A 24187-nucleotide genomic window follows, 5' to 3' on the forward strand; every position below is an offset into this window, starting at 1 on the left:
CAATAGGCTGGATTTGGTTATGGCTTGCCAATTTCTCGTCTATACGCTAGATATTTTCAAGGAGATCTAAAACTCTATTCTATGGAAGGCGTGGGTACTGATGCTGTCATTTATTTAAAGGTACTGCATTTTATTTCTGTTACAGGAAAGCATCTTTACTTTTTAAAGCTGTTAAGTTCTAATAACTAAAGCACCCCAGTGTTCATTCCAGCACTATTTACAATAGCCAGGACATGAGAGCAACCTAGATGTCTAATAACTAAAGCAGATTAGCACTGAATCATCATCTCATATTATATATATGAATATATGAATAATCACATATATATGATTATATATATATATATATATGAATCCTTATAGTCAACTAGGATTTACTTCACTTTTACGTGAAAACCAAGTTATGACCTACCCTTGATTTTATGCTCAGAGCAAAATAGGAAATATGGAGATATGAAAATTTAAATACTGATTTTTAAAAACCTTAATTCTAAGTTGTGATTTTAAAAAAATTTGCATATCCATTAAAAGGACTCATTTAAAAGACAGATTTTCATAAACTGAAGTCTTTTATTTTAGAAACTTGCTGGCTTAATGTTGCAAGATTTCAGTGCTTATAATATGTTTACCTAAAAGTCTGATCAGATAACAAAGTTCTCTGTAATATAAGTTTTCTCATTCAGTGGTGGTATCAAGCTTTTATTTACTTCTAAACTCTGGAATATCACAACAAACTGTGGAAAATTCTGAAAGAGATGGGCATACTAGACCACCTGATCTGCCTCTTGAGAAATCTGTATGCAGGTCAGGAAGCAACAGTTAGAATTGGACATGGAACAACAGACTGGTTCCAAATAGGAAAAGGAGTAAGTCAAAGCTGTATATTGTCACCCTGCTTATTTAACTTATATGCAGAGTACATCATGAGAAACGCTGGGCTGGAGGAAGCACAAGCTGGAATCAAGATTGCCAGGAGAAATAGCAATAACCTCAGATACGCAGATGACATCACCCTTATGGCAGAAAGTGAAGAGGAACTAAAGAGCCTCTTGATGAAAGTGAAAGAGGAGAGTGAAAAAGCTGGCTTAAAACTCAACATTCAAAAAACAAAGATCATGGCATCCGGTCCCATCTCTTCATGGCAAATAGATGGGGAAGCAATGGAAACAGTGACAGACTTTATTTTCTTTCACTTCAAAATCACTACAAAGGTGACTGCAGCCATGAAATTAAAAGACACTTGCTCCTTGGAAGGAAAGTTATGACCAACCTAGACAACATATTAAAAAGCAGAGACATTACTTTGCCAACAAAGGTCCATCTAGTCAAGGCTATGGTTTTTCCAGTAGTCATGTATGGATGTGAGAGTTGGACTGTAAAGAAAGCTGAGCGCCAAAGAATTGATGCTTTTGAACTGTGGTGTTGAAGAAGACTCTTGAGAGTCCCTTGGACTGCAAGGAGATCCAACCAGTCCATCCTAAAGGAAATCAGTCCTGAATATTCATTGGAAGGACTGATGCTGAAGCTGAAACTCCAATACTTTGGCCACCTGATGTGAAGAACTGACTCATTTGAAAAGACCCTGATGCTGGGAAAGATTGAAGGCAGAAGGAGAAGGGGACAACAGAGGATGAGATGGTTAGATGGCATCACTGACTCAATGGACATGAGTTTGAGCAAGCTCCGGGAGTTGGTGATGGACAGGGAAGCCTGGCGTGCTGCAGTCCATGGGGTCACAAAGAGTTGGACACGACTGAGCGACTGAACTGAACTGAAACTCTAGAATATTTGGAGTACTTTTTGATTACGTTATACGGGCACACTGTATGAAATTTTAAAGCTGTGAAAGGGAAAACTGTCTCCCATTACTGGCCCAGAGCCGCTGGGTTCTCTTTTCTGGGGTGACCATGGGTACCAGTTTCATGTGAATCCTCTTGGAAGTTGATTCTGTATTGATAAACATATGGAGAGATAATTAATTTTTTTCACACCAGTGATTATTTTAGCACTTTGCTTCTTTTTACTTTCCAATATATCTTGGAGATACTGCCATATCAGTTCACATAGAACTGGCTCATCCTTTTTTTTTTTGGCATACTTTTTTTTCTATTAAGTAATGTAGACAGAATTTGTCCCTTTTTATAAAAGGAAAGTAGAAATTTATCTTTGGGTAATATAAATGATGACCACAGAGATTATATTTTTAACGTAATATAATACAGTACAGAAGTGAAAGTCTTATTCGCTTAGTCATGTCAGACTCTTTGCAACCCCATGGTCTGTATCCTGCCAGGCTCCTCTGTCCATGGGATTCTCCAGGCAAGAATACTGGAGTGGGCTGCCATTTCCTTCTCCATGGCTCATCCTTTTAACAGCTGTGTAGTGTTTTATATGTTATATCATAAAATAACCCTTTATTTGGGGTGTTTATCTTATATGCCAATACATAGAAATGATATGCTATTTGATATCACTTTATGAGCTTATATTTATAAATCTACTGTGAAACTTTATTTCTTCAGGGCCCTCTGGGAGAGCATTTACCCAGTAGACAATAGTGTTTGGTCTAAGACAATTGGATATCTTTATCAGTATTAACTGAACGAAGATGATTTTTGTTCTCGTCATGTTTACTGGTTTTTCATGAGTGAATGTTTTTATTCCTTTAAAAAAAGCTTTAATTTCAACCTGTCCAGTCTAAGTAAAATGCTAAAATGTAACTTTAGTATACCTCCACATTAAGGTTTCTGATGCTTTGTATAGTAAAATTTGAGTTAGTATTTCACATGAGCAAGATGACACTGTAGACCTTTAGTATACATCTTTGTTTCTCTCCTTAGGCCCTTTCAAGCGAATCATTTGAGAGACTTCCGGTTTTTAACAAGTCCGCATGGCGCCATTACAAGAGCACAGCTGAAGCTGACGATTGGAGCAATCCCAGCAGTGAGCCCCGGGATGCTTCCAAATACAAGGCAAAACAGTAATTGATTACTTTTCTTTTTTTTTTTTCCATTTATTTTTATTAGTTGGAGGCTAATTACTTTACAACATTGCAGTGGTTTTTGTCATACATTGAAATAAGTGAAGGGCTGGAAAAAAATATTCCACGCAAACGGAGACCAAAAGAAAGCAGGAGTCGCAATATTCATATCAGATAAAATAGACTTTCAAATAAAGGCTGTGAAAAGAGACAAAGATTACTTTTCTTTCTATTACAAAATATCTGATTTTTCTTCAGAGTCTACCAGCCAGACGATTGATATTTTCAGCCACATCTTTGTGGTTTTGCCACTGGAAAAGCAAAGTGATCCTTAAAGAAAGATGGGAGTATTTTTTCACCCCAGACAGGAAGGATAGCAAGAACTGGGTCACCAGAGTAGCCATTTCAGTAGAGGACCTGATGTTCTGGGAGTCCTTGCCCTATGTAGGTATTTTAAAAGCAGTAAGCAGGGTCTGTATCTTGCCACGAATCTTATTTAAAAAGTAATTCAGTTTGTCATCATCCATAGAATTGACAGAAGAATGTTTAGAGAAAGTCTGTAGATGTATTGAAACCAGAAAAATAAAAAAAATTATCAATCAAGGTAAACAGTGGGTTTATCCATATAACCAATTATTATTATTCAGCCCTTAAAAGGAATAAAGTTGTGACATGCTACAGTATAGATAAACCTTGTAGTCATTATGGTAAGTGAGATAATCCAGACCCCGAAGAACAGATACTGTATGCTTCAACTTATGTAAGGCACCTGAAGAAAGTAGAATGGTGGTTGCCATGGTTGGGGAGTAAGGGAAAAGCAAATTTAGTGTTTAAGAGGACAGAGTTTCATTGGAGAAAGATGCAAAAGTTCTGGAGATGGATGGTGGTACAACACTGTAAGTGTACTGAATGCTGCTGAGCTGTACACTTAATAAAATATTTTTTTTTCCATCTTAACCAGAGGGTAAACTTTACATATAGTTTACCACAATAAAAAAAGTGAAGAAAATGATCAATCACAGAATAACAAGTTTTAATACTTTGTGGTAATAACGACAATAAATAACCCAGTCTTTGGTTTCCAGTTTTCTTTCTTCTGACGACCTTTAAACTCCAACTCTACTAGCAACAGTAAGGGTTCTGCTTATTTGTTTAATTTAAAGTAATGTTTTAGTAATCAAAAAGTAGTATATGTACACTGTTAAAAAATACAAATAAGCAAAAAAAGAGAAACTCTTGTATTCTCGTAACCTAGAGATTACCATTCTTAGAGCTTTATCTCTGTCCTTCCAGGTGTTTTACTATTTGTATGTATATATGTATATGTATTTTTTCCCCAATGAGATCATACTTTTCATACTGTTGTGCAGCCTAGTTTTATTTCATTTAACCATCTCCATCTTTCCATGTCATTATATTTTCATCATGAAATTTCCCCTGATTTGTCCCAAAGACAGATTGATTCTAGTACCACATAACACATCTGAGTAGGTCTCTAGATTTTAATGTAGAACAATTTTTTGTTATTGAAAGACCATACCCATTGTCCTGCAAAAATGTCCCACCTTGATTTGATTTTTTTTCTTTGAAACCCTGGCTCTCCTGTAAACTGGAAGCTGAAGGCTCATTGGAGCATTTTTTTTTGCTAGAATATTTCATAAATATGGATGCAGAATTACACTCTGAGACCCATGCAGTTCGGTTGATCCAGTGTTAGTAATGTTAAGGCTGCCCATAATTCAGATGGTGACTGTCTGGTCCCTCCACGATGTGGTTAATTTTCCTGTCTTAATCAGAAAGTGATCTGCGTAGTGTTACTTTGGCACCATACAACCATCACTTAGGGGTTATTAAGACTAGTTGAAAAATTTGGCCTGAATCAGTAATTTTGTTAATGTTTATAAAATGAAGAGTTTTTTGTTAGTGTCATTCCTTTGACAATTAGCTGACATTCTCCTATCAAGTTTTTCCTCATCAACTAAGGTCATTTAGCTACCTTCTGAAGTATAGTTCCTCCTGGCAAGGCAGGATAGGCATTTAAATCTTTCTTTTAAATTGCAAATTTTCCAGGACGAGGTTGAGTTAGAAACCACCTTAAATGGTGATGGGTGAGTTTCAGCCTTCCTTTTTTTTAAGTAGTTTTATGGATGTTGTAGATTTTTATTGCTTTGTTGGTGTATTTTGGTCAGTATTTAACATATACGTAAAAAGTGTACAGATATAAAGTTTGTAACATGATGAATTTTTACATCTGTATCTCCAGGACCTGAAAAGGCCACTTTCTAGTCACACTCTTCTCCTTTTTCCCTCCCCACCATGTAACCATTACTCCAACTCTATCACCTATCACTATATCTGACTCTCTCCTCTTCTTGAATTTAAAATAAATGGAACATACAGTGCATGCTCTTTTTGTGTCTGGCCGTCTTCTCTGTGAGGTTCACCCTGTCACTGCATGTAGTGGCCATCTTTTTGATGCTAAAATTGGCACACCTTTGGCCATTGGAAGCTATTTCAAGCCAGATCCTTTATGTTCCATTGGTGAAATCCTGTTGGTCTTTGAAAGTTTCCTTGCTTTCTGGCCCAAGAGGATGTCCTAAGTTCATCTCATACTAAGACTCCTGTTTACTTTTAGTTGGTATTAGAGACCCTAATCTGGGAGCTGGAGGTATACATGACATCTTTTTTAGTCTTCTTTTCTGGACAGACCTATAAAACATGATTTAAGATATGTAAGCTCATGTTGATTTTTAATTCTCTCTTGACATTGTAATATTCCTCCCTAATCTATTTTAATTGTATATATTTCCTCTTACTCTGAAAACCTTGATTCCTAACACAGTGCAACAGACAGGTATTTGTAGGCAAATAGAGTTTATATAGCTTTGTGACTTTGTACCATTATAGTAGCATTGGTCTTTTCCGATGAAGGATGTAAAAGGTTATTTATATTGCTACTTTTTTTCCTCTGGAAGTATTGTGATGGGCCTCTGTGCAGTGTTGCTGCATTGGTCACTCACCTCAAATGATGAAATTTAGAGGAGTTTGTTTTGTGCACATGAGTGTGAGCGTGCACACAGGTGTGTGTACACACATATATACACCATACCCGGCCAAGGTTAAGCTAAATCAGCTTGAAACACCTGGCTCAAATTCCCTTGATTCCATTTTCAGTTCGTGTAAGTCGAGTAGTATATTGGGCATCAGTATGAGCAGTTAATTCCAGCGATGGCTCTGGTAGGGGGAATTATTTGGGTAGCACAGAAAACGGCCTTTATGAACATTAAGGTCCAGTTGGATTGTAAAAAGATGTCTTTAGTTGAATATTGTTTTAAAGCCCGTTTAAATAGTTTAGCAGGTTGTATACTGTAATCAAGTATGAGTCTTAATTTCTTTTTTATAAAGGATGATATATTATTATTTAGGGGAAATTTTATTTATTTATTTATTGATCATGCTGGGCAGCATGCAACATCTTAGTTCCCTGACTAGGGATTAAACCCACGCCCCCTGCATTGAGAGCACAGAGTCTCAACCATTGGACCACCAAGGAAGTCCCTGAGTCTTCATTTCTGATATCTTATTAGGCAAACAAATGTTAGCAGAAAGCAGTTTTTAAGATTCTAAAATGGCTACTCTGACGCTGAAAATTGTTCACTTAACAGAAATATGATAATTGGTGGCAACCTTGGGGAAGTATTTAGTAGTTATAGTAAATTCATTAGGTGAACAAAAAATGCTAAGAAAATTTATTTTCTAAGCAGATTTTGAATATAACTTTATTGAGATTTAATTCACATACCATAAAAGTCTTCTTTGAAAGCATACAACTCAGTGTTTTTTAGTAAATTCCCAGGGTGGTGTGTTCCTTACCACTGTCTGATTTTAGACCATATTCACCATCCCCCAAAGGAACCCCAGGCCCATCTGCAGTGGTTCCTCATTTCTAAGCAGATTTTTCACTGAGAGGAAAGAACTGCTTTAGTGTATATATGTCATTAAGTGCCAATTCTTTTTCTGTAGTAACTGTAGAGAATAATTCTGAGATAAGACACGGGTTTTTGAATTGTCACTGTAACTAAATGTTCTGAGTACATCTCAGTTACAATAGAGAAGGTTGTCCTCATAAACTCACTGGGGCTGTCCCCATTATTTTCTTTGTAGGGACAAGATGAAGGCTGACAGAACTTTGTAAAGAACTGAATGCTTCAGTCCTCTCCATGGAGAAAAGATGGCCTTCTGCAAGTCACCCAGAAACAGCTCCTTTCCTCACCAACTCTGAATGTGGTGCTATAGATCATCCAGTGCTTGAATGCATATTTTTCTCCATATAAACTGGACCTTTTCCGCAGAAGTTTCCTGTAGCTACTTCATAGCTTCCACTAAAGTAGTAACTTGAGTCATTTTTCATAGTACATTGCTGCAGTTTGGTTGGCGCCTGTCATAAGGGGACACAGAGCCTTATTAGCGCCCGCGCCCTCATACTTCCGTCTGCTTTGTCATAGACTGTCTACAGTCTCCCCAGATCTCTCACCTCCCTCCCCATTCCAGATACAGCCGATCTCTACTGCTGCTCTTTGTGACCAAATACCATGTTGGTCCCAAACCACCAACTAAGGCCTTGGGGCATCTGGAAGTTGAAGACGTCAGACTGAGCACGTCTTGATATTCCGGTCCCAGAGCCCTTCCTCTCTCTTACGCATCCCTCCTCACTCTCTGCTTTGGACTGTGGCCTTCTTCCATCTGACCAGATTCTCATTGTGAGCTGTAGGTACTCTCATGTTAGATCTCCCTCTTAGGTGCATTGATTTCATTTTGAAATTCATTTGTATACTTCCATTCTGTTGATTAAAGTGTTCCAAAAGTTGTCTTGGAATTTTTCACTTAGCTGCTTGGTTTCAAAGATCTTAAGTGAAAAACTAACTTCAAGTCATTATCAAGTTTGTAAAGAGTGGGAAGTGGAGTTTTTATGTTCATGTAACAATTTTACCACTGAATACGGTCCTTTTGTCACATCATATTCCTTTGCAGTTTTCTAAGTCCCTGTATGATGCACTCTACTAGGTGTAAAATAGGCCATCGAAGGGAAAAGTTCTTTCTAGTTTATTTGGAACATGCCCCAGGTCGTCATTGTTTATATTCTCATGACGTTTAGCCCGCTTTAGAATTGTGTCATGTTTACCCTTAGAAACACAAGCTATCTGAGAGTCTGGATTTAAAATCCACAACTTAAACAGCTTTGCAGGGTGTGTTTCTCTTCACTAATATTTTTCATATATTTATCATCTACTTTGACTTCTGCCCTCTTTTAACATCCATATAAATGTTTCTCCCATTCAGTGGTGAAGTGTTGAGTCCACTGATTTAAAAGCTGTCACTGATAAAGTATTCCTCCTCCTCTAGACATATGACAGTACTAACCCTCTTTTCGCCGCTGCCATCTCAGTAGGCTTTTCCCCTGGGTGGAGCCGTGTTCTGACCCACTGCACGCGCATGGAGGACAGCTCTGTTCTCTTTGTTCCACTGAAGCTAATACTCTTTCATTACATTACCTGAGCTCATGGTGATTCCTTTGTCTTTCGGAAGACCTCATCTCTTCCATCCTTAGAAGGCTCTCATCAAGCAACTCATAATCTAGTCAGGTAAGAAAAAGACCAGCGTTACTTCCAACATACAAGTAATGAGATGGTCTGCATCGAGGCCTGTTTTTTGAAGGTCGAGTCAGTGTCTTGGGAATGGGGCTGTTCCATGTGATATAAAGATGTTAAAAAAATGGCCTTCGAATTTAAAGACCCCAGCTTTCCTATGAATATCAGCTCGTCTCTCAGCCTCTTCCTTGGCCTCCCTTTCCAGCCACAGCCCTTTACACTTCTATGTGTGATACACTGGAGGGGATCACATTCCTCTCTTTTCAGGTCTTTTTTGAAACTGAAGATGTCTTTCAGTGTTTTAATGACTTCATTGATAGTCCTTTGCTGATGTATGTTCTGGCTTAACCGTCTTGACTCCAGGACAGTCTTGCCTCTTCTGTCTTGGTTTTCTTTTTCTTTTTTTAATTGTGTCTTTGTTTTCTGAAATAAGAAATTAACTTTGGTTCCAAAGCAACCATAAGAAGAGTTTCAGGAACATCTTGCATTCACACAGTTCAGCCACCCTAAGTATTCATTTCTCCTTTCTGTTTGCTGTGCTTTGTCTCTAGGTATCTGGTCACCTTTCTACATGTTGTAATATACATAGACATTAACCGTTTTTCAGCTAAATTTGTTTAGTTCTCCCAATTCCCCTGTACTTCCCTGTCATTTCCTCAATTTCAAGCATCTGCTTTTTGAAGCAGGGTCTGGCACATAGTTGGTGATTTAATGACTATTAGCTGAGTCAGTGAATGGAAGTGGACAGACATTTACGTTGGATGGTGGGCAGCATCTTTCTTAGTTCTTAAACTATCTTTTTTTCAAATTAAAAATAATTCTGGTCAGGAGCTGTGAAAGTACAGAATTTCCTTTTTATAAAAGTATTAAGAGATGACTTGAAAATGGAGAGACATGAAAGGATGGACTTAGGGATGGATTCATGGGAGCCATCTGATCCTTTCTTTGTCTCTGAATGACTGAGTTTGACTCCTTAATATAGTAGGTTCTTTCCATCCAATCAGGTAACATGGTTTTATACCCTTGCTTACAGATTCCAAAGAACTTTGACGTACAGCATCCCATTTGATCCTTTTGCTGCTGTGCGCTGAACCATGCAGGTATTATCTCGGTTTTTCATATAAGTTCCAAAGCAGTTCAGTGGTTCGTCACAGTGGCAGGGAAGAACCAAAGCTAGCAGCTGGGTCTTCTTGGCCCTCGGCCTGTGCTCATCAGCACTGCCCCAGGTAATTAGCATGATCTCTTTTGAGAAATTACCTGAGTATATTAACCCTCAAGGGTAAGACAGAAACCAAAAATTTTCTTTAGTGTCAGAGAATTTCATTTGGGAGAGGTTCTCTTTTGTGCGTTGTCATTTTGCAGAGTTAGAGATCATCGAATGGATTTGGCAGCTTTTACCTAGAAAGACAGGTGATTTGAAAGTGTCTAACTGTAGGTAATTACTGGAGTTATTTAGGCTTAATTCTGTGTTTGAATGAAGGCAGTGCTCACTGCCAGCCCTCTCGTACAAAGACTCCACATTCGAGAGTTGTTGCTTTTATCTTTCGGTGGATGGGATTACAGCTTCCGTTGAGTGTTCTCGCATCATTTTAGATGCCTTTCTATTGGCGTCTTTTATGAACAGTAACTTGGCTGGCTATCAGATTCTTGGATCATGTCTTTTTTTCCCTCGATTCTTTAGAGACATCACTCTATTGTCTTCTAGTGTCTGGTGGTTCAGAGAGAGCTGAGTCCAGACAGATTTTTCTTCCTTTTTTGTAGATGATCTGCTCATTGGCCCTAGTACTTGTGATTTCATGTTTGTCCTTGACATGCAGTAACTTCAGTCGAGTGTATCTTGGAGCCAACAGTTATCTGTTGGCTTTTTCTGGTATGTGATGAGCATCAGACATTGACATCCATACCTTCTCTCACTTCTTATCCATTTGTTGGTTCTTTGTTCAGCAGTTTGCCCCTATATTGGCTCTCTGTTCTCTGTCCTTCACGTTTATCTTTCCTTTGATCCTTTTGGTCTCCTTGTCTTTCTTCCTGCTGTGTGATGTTTTTTCTCCAATCTTAACCTCCCATTTTCACTGACTGCATTTCCTGTGATGTTGATTCTAGGCCTCGATTTGGCCTCCATGTGGCTTTCACTTTGGCTACAGTTTTATCTTTTTTCTCTGTGTCTTTTGCTTAGCTCTGCTAGCTTTTTCTCTCATTGTGTTGTCCTCTTTGACCCCTTATTTCACTTCTTGGAAAGCTGACCTATGTGGTCTACCATTTTCGTGGTTTCTGAGATCATTCTTTTTTCCAGAGTGTGTGTATCTTTTGCTTCTTTCATTCCTTTTCTTCTGTGTTGTTTTGCTCTTTTATTGTTGCACAAGTATCACGGTGGCTTTTTCTGCTTATTATTTTGGTCTTTGCATGGGACCAATTCTGTCTGCCAAGAAGAATGTGAATAAGTCTTCCTTGAACTCCTCGTTTTTCAAGTGAAATGCATTTGATCACCTGAGCCCTGAAACTGGCAGGCTGGATGCTGATGGGGTGTAGGAACAGAGGCGGTCTTTGTTTTCCATTCTGCTCTCTGGACGCGGGGGAAGGAGGGGGGAAGCAAAGCCTCCCGGTGTGCCTTCATGGACACTGTTGAATGCTCTGCCTTTGGGCTGGCTGGGTCCCACTTGGGGAGAGGGATCCCCTCGAGTTTCCGTATTTCCACTAGAGGTCGCCCGCTCAGGAGTTCAGAAGGTTCGTCCCTCTGCTCTGCTGGATAACGTGTAATCAGTGTTTGTGTGTTTAGCTCCTGAGTTACTGTTGGTCTCCTCTTCACACAGATGGGGCACATGAGATGTCAATCTCCCCTGTTAGCTTTGCTTGGGGAAACGTGCCCTCAGCTTGTCCTGACCACCACCAGGCTTTGCTTCTCCAAGTTCAGAGATAATTGGTCGAGTCCCTTGAAACCCTCTCAGCGACTGCCCAGCAACTGTGGCCTGCTTGACAGATTGAAGAAGCCTTCTCTGATGAGTCCCTAGCTTAGTTGTCAGACGCTTCCCTGGAGTCCTTGGTATGGCATGGTGGCTTTTATTAGTTTCCCTGTAGACAGCTGCCTTTTCAGCTTTTGGATGTGTGTGTTGAAGGGCAGGAGCACGTATATAAACATGGACTTACTCTGCCATCTTCCCATCAGTCCAGGTGCTTAAACATTGACTTTGACGATAATGTCCTTCCCAACCATAAGCTACATGTTAGTCAGCAGATGGAAGCCATGCTGCTAGCAGGAAGGTACCATTAATAACTTCATCAATACCGGATGTTTGTTTATTCTTTGTTAAAAAGATAGCTTTTACCTTGAGTTCCTGGTCCATCAATTAGATCAGTACCTTCTGGCTTGAAAACAAGAGGGCAGGTGATGTTTTAATTAAGTTCAAAAGTGACTAGCCATTGACAGATTTATTAGTTCATTAAATATGATAGAATATTTCAAACTAGCAGATAATCAGTTGTTATCAAGAGAAGTTTAAACTGTTTTTTTTTTTTTACTAACAGGTTGCTAGTCAAACTGCCTGACTGAGAGTAGTGTTCCTATGAGAGCTTTTACTGTGACACAGATTGTCTTGTCTATTTAGCAACCCATCTCAAAACATGGTTCATTAAGAAATAGAAAGGCATTAAGTCCTTATCAGGATGGTTGCTGATATTCACAAGTGTATATTGAGATGGTTCGTAGGCCTGGGACCTACTGTCACACAAATTGATGTTTCAAAAGTGCATTTACAGGGTGATCACAGGTTGAGTGTTTTATTTGGCCTGTTTGTAGAATTGAAGTCTCCTTCCCTCAGTGGACCACGTATCCCACTAGGCACACTTTCCTCCCTTCAGCCAAGCACATGATCCACAGTGTGGATCTTGCTCAGTGTGCCTGACTCTGCCCTGGCCACTGCCTTCCCGTCAGTTCAGGGTCTCAGCTCTGGTTCCCTCTTGGTGTGAAGCGCAACACGGATCATGTGTCCACATGTGAGGGACAAAGGAAGTGAAGGGGGTGGAAAGAGGATTCATGGAAAGGAAAGCCATGTTCATTCCTCCCTTTAAATAGCTAGTGTCTCCCATGCACTTGAAATGCCCAGTGCTGGACATACACCGTGATGACAGCAGGCTGAGTCCTGGCCTCTTGAGCCCACATTCAGGTGGGCGAGTCAGACGAGACCCTCACCAAGGAGAGTTTCTAGTGTAGTTGGGAGAAAAAGGTGGGAAGGGGCTGGCAAGGGACAGGTGAGGGGGGGAGGGCACAAAACCCTGCAAGCGTTTTCATCCTCATGGATGGTATGGTTGTGTTTGTTCAACAAGGAGGCATCGGTGAGCCCTGACATCCTTTCTCCTCTGTGTGTGTGCCTCTGCATCTGGAGAGGCCATGTTCCCGGCCTGGCTCTGCTGCTTTGGGTCCAGGCTGAGCCCGTTGGCGTTTCCTTGTCTCGCTGGCCAGCGGGGAATCGTGGGCACATGAGCCAGGTTCAATCATCACATTGCACTGATGGTGTGGACTGCTGTCTCCTCACAACGGAAATGCAGGCCAAGCCACACCCCAGATGGGTTTTTGCAGAACTTCAGAACTCAAGACCAAAGCCAGATCCTCCCACTTCCAGCCTCTGAAGGATGATGCCGCTTGTCAGGAGGAAAGACTGGAACACTGGCAAACTGGTCTGAGAGGCGGGGGAGAGGGTTAGCTGAGGAGGCTTACCTCTTAAGTCTGCAAGATGGCCTCTGCAATGTTCAACCCGTGCTCCCCTCCCCTCACCCCCCAAATGAAGAAAATAAAAGGACAGCAATATTGAGGTCCTGGAATCCTTGAGAAACCTTTGTTTATGCCTTTTTATCTATCTCTAAAACCTGGACTTGAATTGCCCAGGATGCTGGTGATGGGTCAGTGGAGCTGGGACGCAAGAAGCTACTTGTGGGGCGGGGGGAGTTCTCGGTAGAGATCCTGCTCCCTCAGAGCTGAGGAGGATACTGAGGAGGTCTTCTGACACCTGCCCGGCTGGTTTCTAGGGAAGGTATCTAGGTGTGCATTTGCATATAAATGAAAGCACCTTGGGGCATCACTACTGAAAGCCTTCGAATGTGGGATACAGTTAAGTGCCTGTATTAAAAGAAAGCCCAGCTCTTATCTCGCATTAAGACTCTGCAGCATTTAATAAATGCATATTAGTGTTTGACGACTCCTCGTTTCTCTATTCTTTTCCCTCCAGCACTACTGTCTCCACAGGCGTGGCTCGCTTCCCAATTTGAAGCGGTGACTTAAGTCTTTGATGGAGTCTGCACATCTCTTGAAAAGGATAAGCAGTAGAGTTTGATGTCTGGAGTCCCGTGGTCTAGTTATTTTTGGTGGGATTTTTAAAAAAATGTTAGAGAACTGAGTCGCAGGTTTGTGGTAATAGTGGATCCAGGAAGCTTGCAGTGAAAAAGAGGATGAACTTAACCTGAAAAATATTTCTCTATTCTATAAATCTCTCAGTGACATTTGGATTAATCAAGCATAATTAAATGTAGTTAGATTTTTGTCAGATTGTAGTTCAAAATAATATTCATCTATGAAGAGGGTAATATATTCTGTAGAAATTTTATTAGGCACTTTAGTTAAGCAAACACTAAGAACAAAATCAGCCTCAGGAAGGTTAATTACCAAAAAAAATGTATAGTAGATTATGTAAATCATTTTAATTTTGAATACCATGGCTGAAGCTTTAATTTACATAGAGAAGTATTTTGGATTTGTTTTTCACATCACATTTTTCAAAAGTACAAAATTGCGATTGCATTCTTTAAAAGTTCTCATCATTTGAGGATTCCATTAAGTCTACTTAATTTTTTCATGTTATAGTTTCCAAAAGTGAAGAATTATAGTTGCATTCTTTAATATGCCAACTATCTTGGGATTCCCATAAGCTTATTACAATTGTAAGAAGTTTATTTTTATTTCTGTACCTTTAAAGAAGTCATCTTTTAAGAAAAGTTTTGGGAGACAGAATGTATGTGAAAGGATCCCACTTGTGCCTAGCCTCTCCCTAAATGAATTTTTTTTTTTTAAAGAACAGTGAAACAAGTGTTGAGATTATAATGATAAATCTTTTAATTTTAACAATTGCTTTAAGGGGGGAGAGAGAGATCAAAATGATTAAAAAAAAATTTTTTTTTTTTTTTGTACTGAGTTACATTTTCACTACCCTTGCATGTCTCAGGGAATAGCCTTTGATAAGATTCCTCATGGATATCTCTGGAAGTCTATCCTGGTGTGCTCAGATTTGATCATTCTTGTCTAAACTTCTAGAGCTAAAGTTTGAAACGTGTTGTCATCTCAGGAACACAAGGTTACCCAAGAAACTTGAACTCGATCCTTATCAGCACTCAGCTTCTATGTGCTTTTTCATAATAAAAGGACACCTAAAAGTCCTTTGTGTAGTAGGTATAAAGACCTTATCGCTCTTCTCTGAGATTTTCATAGAAGAAGCCTGCATTTTGATTTTGTTTGATCATTTTGCTTCTTGACTTTTCAGTAAAGATTCTATTTCCCACTGGAATTGAATCCTTTTGGGATAACAAAATTTCACTTAAAAGCACATTCTGTTAGATAATTCTTACTTTTGACAACCTCCAAGTGGCCTGCTAATTTTTGCAAATGGGCCAAAACAGCACAAATGTCAAAGATTATATATACTCTAAGCTCTATGTGCGCCCTGTAGTTAGCCAAGTAAAGTAACGTCTAATCCTAGCACTTAGGACTGGCTTAATGGCTCTTCAGTTTATCTCTGCCTTCCAAATTGGTTGAAAATGGCACATTCAGAGTGGAATGCTTATTAATAACAGAACTACTTAATGTTTTAAAATAGTCTTACCTTGAGATTCTTTTTGAGAAAAAATGACAAGACTCTTTAACATTCACTTCTGTTTTGGCTCTTCATACACGCCATGGTCGGAAGTCACAGACACTTGCCGTTAGCCATGCTTGATGTACAAGAGCAGTGATGAAGGGTTGGCAAAAACAGGCAGAGTGGGTATAAAATGTTACACTGCTGCTTAGAATGCATCATGGCAGCGCTTCTAAATTCCATTTTCTTTTGCCATTTGAGGTTTTATATCCATGAGAAACCTCAGTCAGTATTTTTAAAGGCATATTTACATTAAGAATTGGCCTGTGCCTTTACCTAAAACTTCCTTTACCTAGGACTTCCTGGTGGCTCAGACGGTAAAGCGTCTGCCTACAATGAGGAGACCTGGGTCAGGAAGATCCCCTGGAGAAGGAAATGGCAACCCACTCCAGTATTCTTGCCTGGAAAATTCTATGGACAGAGGAACCTGGTAGGCTACAGTCCATGGGGTCGCAAAGAGTCTGCCATGTTTAAATTAGGACAAATGTTTTAGAGTCATTACAACTGAAGCTTGTAGGGATCTGAAAACACTGGGGACCACCTGCTGCTGCCGAGGGACCAGGCTAGGTAGGCTTCTCGGCCTGGTGTGTGCCAACGGCCATCACAACCAGCATAAAACCTAAAATAGGAGATGCTGGCCATGATCCTGTATCTGCTCCCTTTTTCTCTACCTGCCTTTGTAACTTGGGGAAAGCATATGTCAAGTCCTTGGATGCCTTGCTCTTTTAAATTCCTGTTCGTGCTGGCATGTGAATTTGACCAATAAGTTGTGCATGTGCTTAAGATTCTTTTTTAGACTAAGTGTGTTAGTGTTAGTTGCCCAGTCATGCCTGACTCTTTGCGACCCCATGGACTGCAGCCCACCAGGTTCTTCTGTCCATGAGATTCTCCAGGCAACAGTACTGGAGTGGGTTGCCATTTCCTTCTCCAGGGGATCTTCCCGACCCAGGGATCAAACCCAGGTTTCCTGCACTGCAGGCAGATTCTTTACCCACTGAGCTACAAGGGAAGCCCAAACTAAATATATCTTGGCTCTGAGTAAACAGCCAAGGCAAGGTTTACCTAGAAGGTATAAAGGTTTAAGCACTTTAAAAATGCAAGTTGGCTGTATTCAGGGTTGGAGGAATCCAGTTCAGTTGCCTCTTCCTTTGTTTCTGTTAGGTTCACTATTGTTATTCTGTCCTCTCACCGAGCTGCACTGACTGGAATCAAATGCTCCACTCTGCTGAAACACCTAGGCTGTGCTCAAGTCAGTACTGGACAATATAACACAGGTTTTAGGAGAGTGAACCCTACCACGTCAGCATCCTGGCTGACCCCAATCTCTGCAGCGTTCCTTGGTGTTAAAATCATTTGAGGTTGTGATTGCTGCTTCAGGTTTATATACTCATCATGCCATCTGTTGCTCTAAATTCACATCCTTAGAAAGTACATGAGTGCTTGTAATGTCAATATTTCCCAGATTTAGAACACAAGTTGTGAATACTTACGAAGTGCTTGAACCGAAAAAGAAAAGTCAATGTGAAGTAGAATATACTCTTGTGAACAAATTTAATGTTTCATTGAAATGTAAAGTCACTTGGCTGATTTTTTTTTTAAATCATCACTGCTTAACTCATGAAGAATGTCTAAACTGGGAACGTGAGCTGATTTAACAAGAGAAGAGTAATGTATATATAAAATGAAAATTCATTACCATGTTTGTGCCCCTAAGTCCAAATCTGACCTGCTTGGCTTTGAGCAGAGGTCAGTTTAGTTGCAGTGAAATGTACATGTGTTTCCAGGGTTCACAAGCTGCCTCATGGTTTGTAGAGGGAAGCCTGGCCCCTTGTGTTCTGTGCTATTCTGTGGCCTGGCTGGTGCACACTGTCATGAGTGAAGAATGACTTTGGTTTGAGGTTTTGTGTTTCTGATGGTTGGAAAAACATGACTGGGGAAGTGTGTGGCTCAGATAATGTCCCCCATCAGTCGGAGAGCCATCTGTGGTGTGTCTCAAAGCCAGATGAGTCCTGGAGCACGTGGGCAGTCCTGTACACAGTCATTGAACAATAAAGTGGTAGTTGTGTTTCCCTGGGCGTCAGTGTGGTCCTTTCCTGAGCTCTTGTCTGAAGTCTCATCGCTCCCCCCGGTAAGCACCACCTTCTGCTCTTTCAGTGTCAGGCACTCAGTACGTGAACAGCACCAAGCGGCTTGGCAAGTTGCTGGGAATGGACAAGAGGCCTTTTTAAAATTCTTACCATCACTCAAAAGAAAAACAGGTCCTTCGGATTCTCTGTGGCAGGGATCATGGAACTGACCTTTGTGGCGGTGGGGGGCGGAGGGTGGGACGGTTTGCGGGGGGCATGCTGTTGGCAAAGAAACTGCTTAACAGTTTTAACAGTAAATCTTATGTTATGAAAAATACCATCAGTTATAGCAGTATTTTTCATACTATCCAAGGATTGGAGGAAAGGGACCAATATAATATACTGGCCAAGCTGTAAGGTATAGTTCGGGCTGAGGCAGAAAAGGAGAGACGACCTCAACAGAGGTAGGTTACCTTTATTCAGGCAAGGAGGGGCGACAGTCAGCCTAACGACCAGGCTGAGCAGTGAGAGGGATCAGGGAGGCTTCATATTTAAAGGGAGGTTTGGAGAAGGAAATGGCAACCCACTCCAGTATTCTTACCTGGAAAATCCCATGGACAGAGAAGCCTGGTAGGCTATAGTCCATGGGGTCGCAAAGAGTCGGACATGACTGAGCGACTTCACTTGTGGAAGTGAGTCAGGCGGGACGTTTTGGGTAATCTTTAGTTGAGATGGCATTTGTAGTTGAACAGGGGGTGGGAGGTTTTGGGCAGGGGGTGATAAGTCCCTGGGCAGGGGTGATAAGTCCCAGGCAGATGTAGGGGGTGGGAGGTTTCTGGGCAGGGGTGATAAGTCCCAGGTAGATGCAACCGGCCTGGAGCATCAGGGCGGGACTTAAAGTTCGGTTTTGTTTTCCCCGAAGTTAGATGATTCAGCAAGGGCCTTTGAGACTGTTGTTTTCTTTTCTAGGCCCAAGGACTCCTTCACAAGCCAGGACACTTGACTGTGAGAAAGCACGGTTACTGATTATGCTATAAAAGCCATGTCAACAGGTGTAAACCAGGACTGTCCTGACGAAATTGGGCTTGACTGGCCATGGACCACCTATACTAGAATTACCTGAGATGCTGGTTAAATGCAGATTCCTGGGCTCTGGTCAGCTCTACTGATCCAGATTCTCTGGGGTGGAGGCCTTGAAATATTGGTTTTAACAGATGCCCCAGGGGAATTCTTTTTAAAAGGTAAGTTGGAAACTTTTGCCATACAGAATATACAGAAGATAGAAAACCTGAAATTTTCAATGAAAGAGCTGTGGGTTCCATGGTCTCTTCTGAGCAGCTGATACAGCATTGACACCAGAGAACCCAGAGCCTCCAAGGGCACTTGGCTGAAATTAGGTACTTACTGAATAACTAAGAGACAGAGTCCATGCACTTTACCAATGTGTCACTATTTTACTACACATTCACTGGTGAACGGGTGTCTTTTTAAAATTTGAGAGCCATATAACTGCTGTCTTGTGCATTCATCACTCAAAACCAAAACTTCTGGAAAGTTTAAGGTGAGAAACTTGGGTTTGAATGATTCTTAGGGAGTGTTCATGTCAGGAAATCAGTCTGTTTGCCTTGGTTCCACTACCAGCCAGCTGTTAACTGTGCTTTAGTTTCTTCATGTGTTAGGGAGTTGGACTGCCTGGTTCTAAGGTTCTTGCCAGGTCTGATGTTATAGGGCTCTCTTTAAAACCTAAAATGGGAAGCACTTCCTGATCACCTGCTTTCATGCTGTGCTGTGTCTTGCCCAAACCACTGACTCTTGGAAGTGACAGTAGTTTAGTTAGAATTTTTAAATTGTCCATCTGTATTTTACCTACAGTCAGACACTGTGCTAAGACATCATTCACAACTGGGGAAGAGCATTTTTCTAGCAGCCACTCCTGCCCTGTTTTGAATTCAGGAGGTAAGTATGGTTTAAAACTCACAAAGAGACCACCCACTCGAGAGTCTGTGGTTCATGAAGCTGCTGCAGAGCATTGTACTGTAGTGTCCATTTTTACTTACTTGTCCTTCATTTCAAAATTCTTTCCAACAGTGAATGTTAACAAATGATTATCTGCTGGTATTTTCAGATGTTCACGTCACAACAACACAGAGATGTACTCTTTGATGACATGAATAAATCATAAGGCATCATGTAGGAGGGGTTGCCTCTGGGAAGGGTTGCTATAGACCCCTGCCCACCACTAGAACTCTGTGAGGTTGAGAGTGTTCTCTATCTTTGCTGTCCAATATGGCCACTACTTGCCACCTGTACACTTGAAATGTGGGTAGTTGAACTGAGGAACTGATTTTTTTAATTGGTATTTGTTTAAATTTTAATAGCCACTTGGGGTTCGTGGTGACCATATTGGACAGTGTAGCTATATGCAGCCATTACTCACTGTTGAGTTTTTAAAATTAGCATTGAGTACCCTTTTTCACCAGTCATTGGGCTGGGTGCTTGATGGTGCCCTTGTCCTTTCTAAATGTAGGTCTTAAAATGAATCCGTTGCCCCCTGCCTACTGATGATACTTTCATCAACATAATTGTCTCTCTTTGGATTAAAAAAAAATAACAGAAGGATATCTTAGACTTCTTCCTATAACAGCTGGTTGGTGCATCCCTTCTCATCTTTGCTACAACAGGCATTGATCTTAAACCTCTTGGAATCCAGTTATCTCAGAGACTCACTTTGTTCCTTGAGGTGAAGTATTAACTACAGGCCAGAGGGTCTCAACCTGACCACATCAGAATCTCTAAGTCCTGTGCACCATTTTGGATTCATCAGATGGTGTCTGGAAAGTCTTTTGAATTCCGTAAGAGATTCTAAGGTGTGACAAGATTGAAATCCACTGATCAGGCGCCAACCACAGACCAGCCTCTGAGAATAGCTAAAATTCTGGCAGCAGCAAATCCTGTTTCCCTGGCACAGAGCAGGCCTAGGGTCATGGATGTTCTATTTAACAGGTAATTGAAAATACTTAAAAAGAGAGAAAAGGCCTCGTCAGTTTGGATTTGGGGCAACTGAGCAGCTTTGCTGTGCAAGAAACTAAGCTAATGCTGCTGCTGCTGCTAAGTCACTTTGGTTGTGTCCGACTCTGCGACCCCATAGACGGCAGCCCACCAGGCTCCCCTGTCCCTGGGATTCTCCAGGCAAGAACACTGGACTGGGTTGCCATTTCCTTCTCCAGTGCATGAAAGTGAAGTCACTCAGTCGTGTCTGACTCTTAGGGACCCCATGGACTGCAGCCTACCAGGCTCCTTCATCCATGGGATTTTCTAGGCAAGAGTACTGGAGTGGGGTGCCATTGCTTTCTCCAAAGCTAATGCTACTCTTATTGTTTTCTGGCATTCTTGTCCAAACAGAATTTGCTAGTGCTCACACAAACATGTTAATGATTTCAACAACAGTGATGGATGCAGAAGCATTCAATAGTTCACATCCCAATTCTCAGAACCTGGGAGTGTGTTCTGTTTTCTAGCAAGAATGAATTAAAGTTGCTGGTGACCTTAAAATAGGGAGTGTGTCCTGGATAATCCAAGTGGGCCAGTATAATCATAAGGGCTCTTTGTAGAGGGGAGAGACAGAAGGAGTGTCAGAGTGATATGATGTGAGAAGGACCGGCCTGGTCATTGCTGGCTTTGAGGATGGAAGGGGGCCAAAAGCCAAGGAATGCAGGCTAGAAAAGGCAAGGAAAATGAATTCTCCCCTAGAGCTTCTAGATAGGAATGCAGCCCTGCGAACACTTTATTTTAGTCCAGGAAGACACACTTTGGACCTCTGACCTCCAGAACTGTAAAATAATACCCCTGTGTTGTTTTAGGCCATTGAAGTTGTTACAGCAATAGGAAACTAACACACACTCCTCTTCAACTTCGTTCCTCCATCCTTAATCCCTGGGTACCAGATATGGGGAAAACATGGGGGAAAAAATGACTCAGTTGTGTCAATGTACTGATATGGTCAGGCCAGTGAATGGCATCTTGTCAACATCTGTCCAGTGGAACAGGATTATCAAAGCCTGGTTATCACCTCAAGTTATGTAATGAATCATGTCCTCCTAATGAGTCACATCGATGTATGTGTATAGCAGAAGATGACAGATTTTCTTTGAACTTGGAAATTCTAGAGTGACAAGTTTATTTGCAAGTCTAAGAAGTTGAAAAGGTCCCTGTGGAAAAGGTAAAGTATCCCCTCTTTCAAGTATGGATTCATTCTTTTAAAATAGAAGGTTACATATCAAGTATCTGTTCCCTCCATCAGAACTCTGCTTCTATGAAGAGAGTACAGTAACCTTCCAGATTAATGCCTTTCCCTGCCTTGCAAGAAAGATTATGAAGGTAAGGAGAGTAAAAATTGCTCACAGGAAACAAGTCAACCCTACTTTGAACATTTCTTAAATTTCCCACATCTGGTCAACTGCAGCTGACATCCAACCAATATGGTATTTTTTTTCTAGAATATAAGTTATGGCACCTCTGTCCATAATTCTTCAGGCACTCTGTTAAATGCTGTGAAAGTGCTGCACTCAATAGGCTGGCAAATTTGGAAAACCTTAGCAGTGGCCACAGGACTAGAAAAGGTCAGTTTTCATTCCAATCCCAAAGAAAGGCAGTGCCAAAGAATGTTCAAACTACCACACAGTTGCACTCATCTCACATGCTAGCAAAGTAATGCTCAAAATTCTCCAAGCCAGGCTTCAACAGTACATGAACTGTGAAATTCCAGATGTTCAAGCTGGATTTAGAAAAGGCAGAGGAACCAGAGATCAAATTGTCAACATCTGCTGGATCATTGAAAAAGCAAGAGAATTCCAGAAAAACATCTACTTCTGCTTTATTGATTATGCTAAAGCCTTTGACTGTGTAGATCACAACAAACTGGAAAATTCTTCAAGAGATGGGAATACCAGACCACCTGACCTGTCTCCTGAGAAATCTGTATGCAGGTGAAGAAGCAACAGTTAGAACTGGACATGGAACAACAGACTGGTTCCAAATCGGGAAAGGCTGTATATTGTCACCCTGCTTATTTAACTTATATGTAGAGTACATCATGTGAAATGCCAGGCTGGATGAAGCACAAGCTGGAATCAAGATTGCTGGGAGAAATATCAATAACCTCAGATACGCAGATGACACCACCCTTATGGCAGAAAGTGAAGAGGAACTAAAGAGCCTCTTGATGAAAGTGAAAGAGGAGAGTGAAAAAGCTGGCTTAAAACTCAACATTCAAAAAACGAAGATCATGACATCTGGTCCCATCACTTCATGGCAAATAGATGGGGAAACAATGGAAACAGTGACAGACTTTATTTTCTTGGGCTCCAAAATCACTGCAGATGGTGACTGCAGCCATGAAATTAAAAGACACTTGCTCCTTGGAAGAAAAGCTATGACCAATCTAGACAGCATATTAAAAAGCAGAGACATTACTTTGCCAACAAAGTCCATCTAGTCAAAGCTATGGTTTTTCCAGTAGTCATGTGTGGATGTGAGAGTTGAACCATAAAGAAAGCTGAGTGCCAAATAATTGATGCTTTTGAACTGTGGTGTTGGAGAAGACTCTTGAGAGTCCCTTGGACTGCAAGGAGACACAAACCAGTCCGTCCTAAAGGAAATCAGTCCTGAATATTCATTGGAAGGACTGATGCTGAAGCTGAAACTCCAATACTTTGGCCACCTGATTCGAAGAACTGACTCTTGGAAAAGACCCTGATGCTGGGAAAGATTGAAGGCAGGAGGAGAAGGGGACAACAGAGGATGAGATGGTTGGATGGCATCACCAACTCGATGGACATGACTTTGAGCAAGCTCCGGGAGTTGGTGATGGACAGGGAGGCCTGGCGTACTGCAGTCCATGGGGTCTCAAAGAGTCGGACACGACTGAGCAACTGAACTAAACTGATAAATTATGGCAGTAAAGGGTCTAACATAAAGATCCATTAACACCTGCTGATATTTATGCTCTTAATGATATATTCAGATTTTACTGGTTCTTTATTTTCAGGCTTTTACTTGAGTCCTTTTTTAAATATTTATTTATTTTAATTGGAAGCTAATTACTTTTAAATATGAGTTTTGTTATGCCATTTGCCCACATGCCACAACTAAAGATCCCGAGTGCTGCAACTAAGATCCAGTGCAGCCAAATAAGTATTTTTAAATAAAGATGTAGAAACAAACAAGAACAACAAAAACTTTCTTCGTTCACGGGCCATACAAAAACAGGCACAAGAGGGAAATTTGCTGGAGGAAAGTGGAATGATTCACATATCCCCAGAGAATTAAATAAGGCCACATTATGTTGGAGGGATTTTAGGTAAGACATCCACAATTGTAGGTTATAGTAAAAGATGGCAGAGAACAGAATGAACCACTCAATGGGAGTGGCTGTGGAGAACATCTTGGAGAAAACACTCTCTCCCTGCCATGAAACCCACCATAATTGAAGATGAGGAAATGAGGAGGGGTAGCAAGTAACGTAGGCATGGATTTTTAGGGGTACTGAGGAAGTAACCCTTTTTTTCCCCAACCACAGCATCTTGTCCTCCCCCCACT

The 24187-nt window shown here is 40.9% G+C and overlaps 1 protein-coding gene across 3 annotated transcripts in view; it reads left to right on the top strand.

Annotated features, from left to right (window-relative positions):
• PDK3 (pyruvate dehydrogenase kinase 3) overlaps nucleotides 1–7334 on the top strand; it is a 126028-nt gene extending 118694 nt beyond the window's left edge. For 2 of the 3 annotated variants that reach the window (XM_070462388.1, XM_020903074.2), the window contains exons 10-12: nucleotides 7–120; nucleotides 2841–2980; nucleotides 7145–7334. In XM_070462388.1, coding sequence (XP_070318489.1) covers nucleotides 7–120; nucleotides 2841–2980; nucleotides 7145–7175 — 285 coding nt within the window. In that variant the 3' untranslated portion in view covers nucleotides 7176–7334. The remainder of the gene's footprint in view (nucleotides 1–6; nucleotides 121–2840; nucleotides 2981–7144) is intronic. The other variant, XM_020903075.2, reaches the window with a different exon arrangement.
• Nucleotides 7335–24187: the final 16853 nt, after the last annotated feature.

This window comes from Odocoileus virginianus, unplaced genomic scaffold (assembly GCF_023699985.2).
Source record: "Odocoileus virginianus isolate 20LAN1187 ecotype Illinois unplaced genomic scaffold, Ovbor_1.2 Unplaced_Scaffold_4, whole genome shotgun sequence".
Lineage (NCBI taxonomy): Eukaryota > Metazoa > Chordata > Mammalia > Artiodactyla > Cervidae > Odocoileus > Odocoileus virginianus.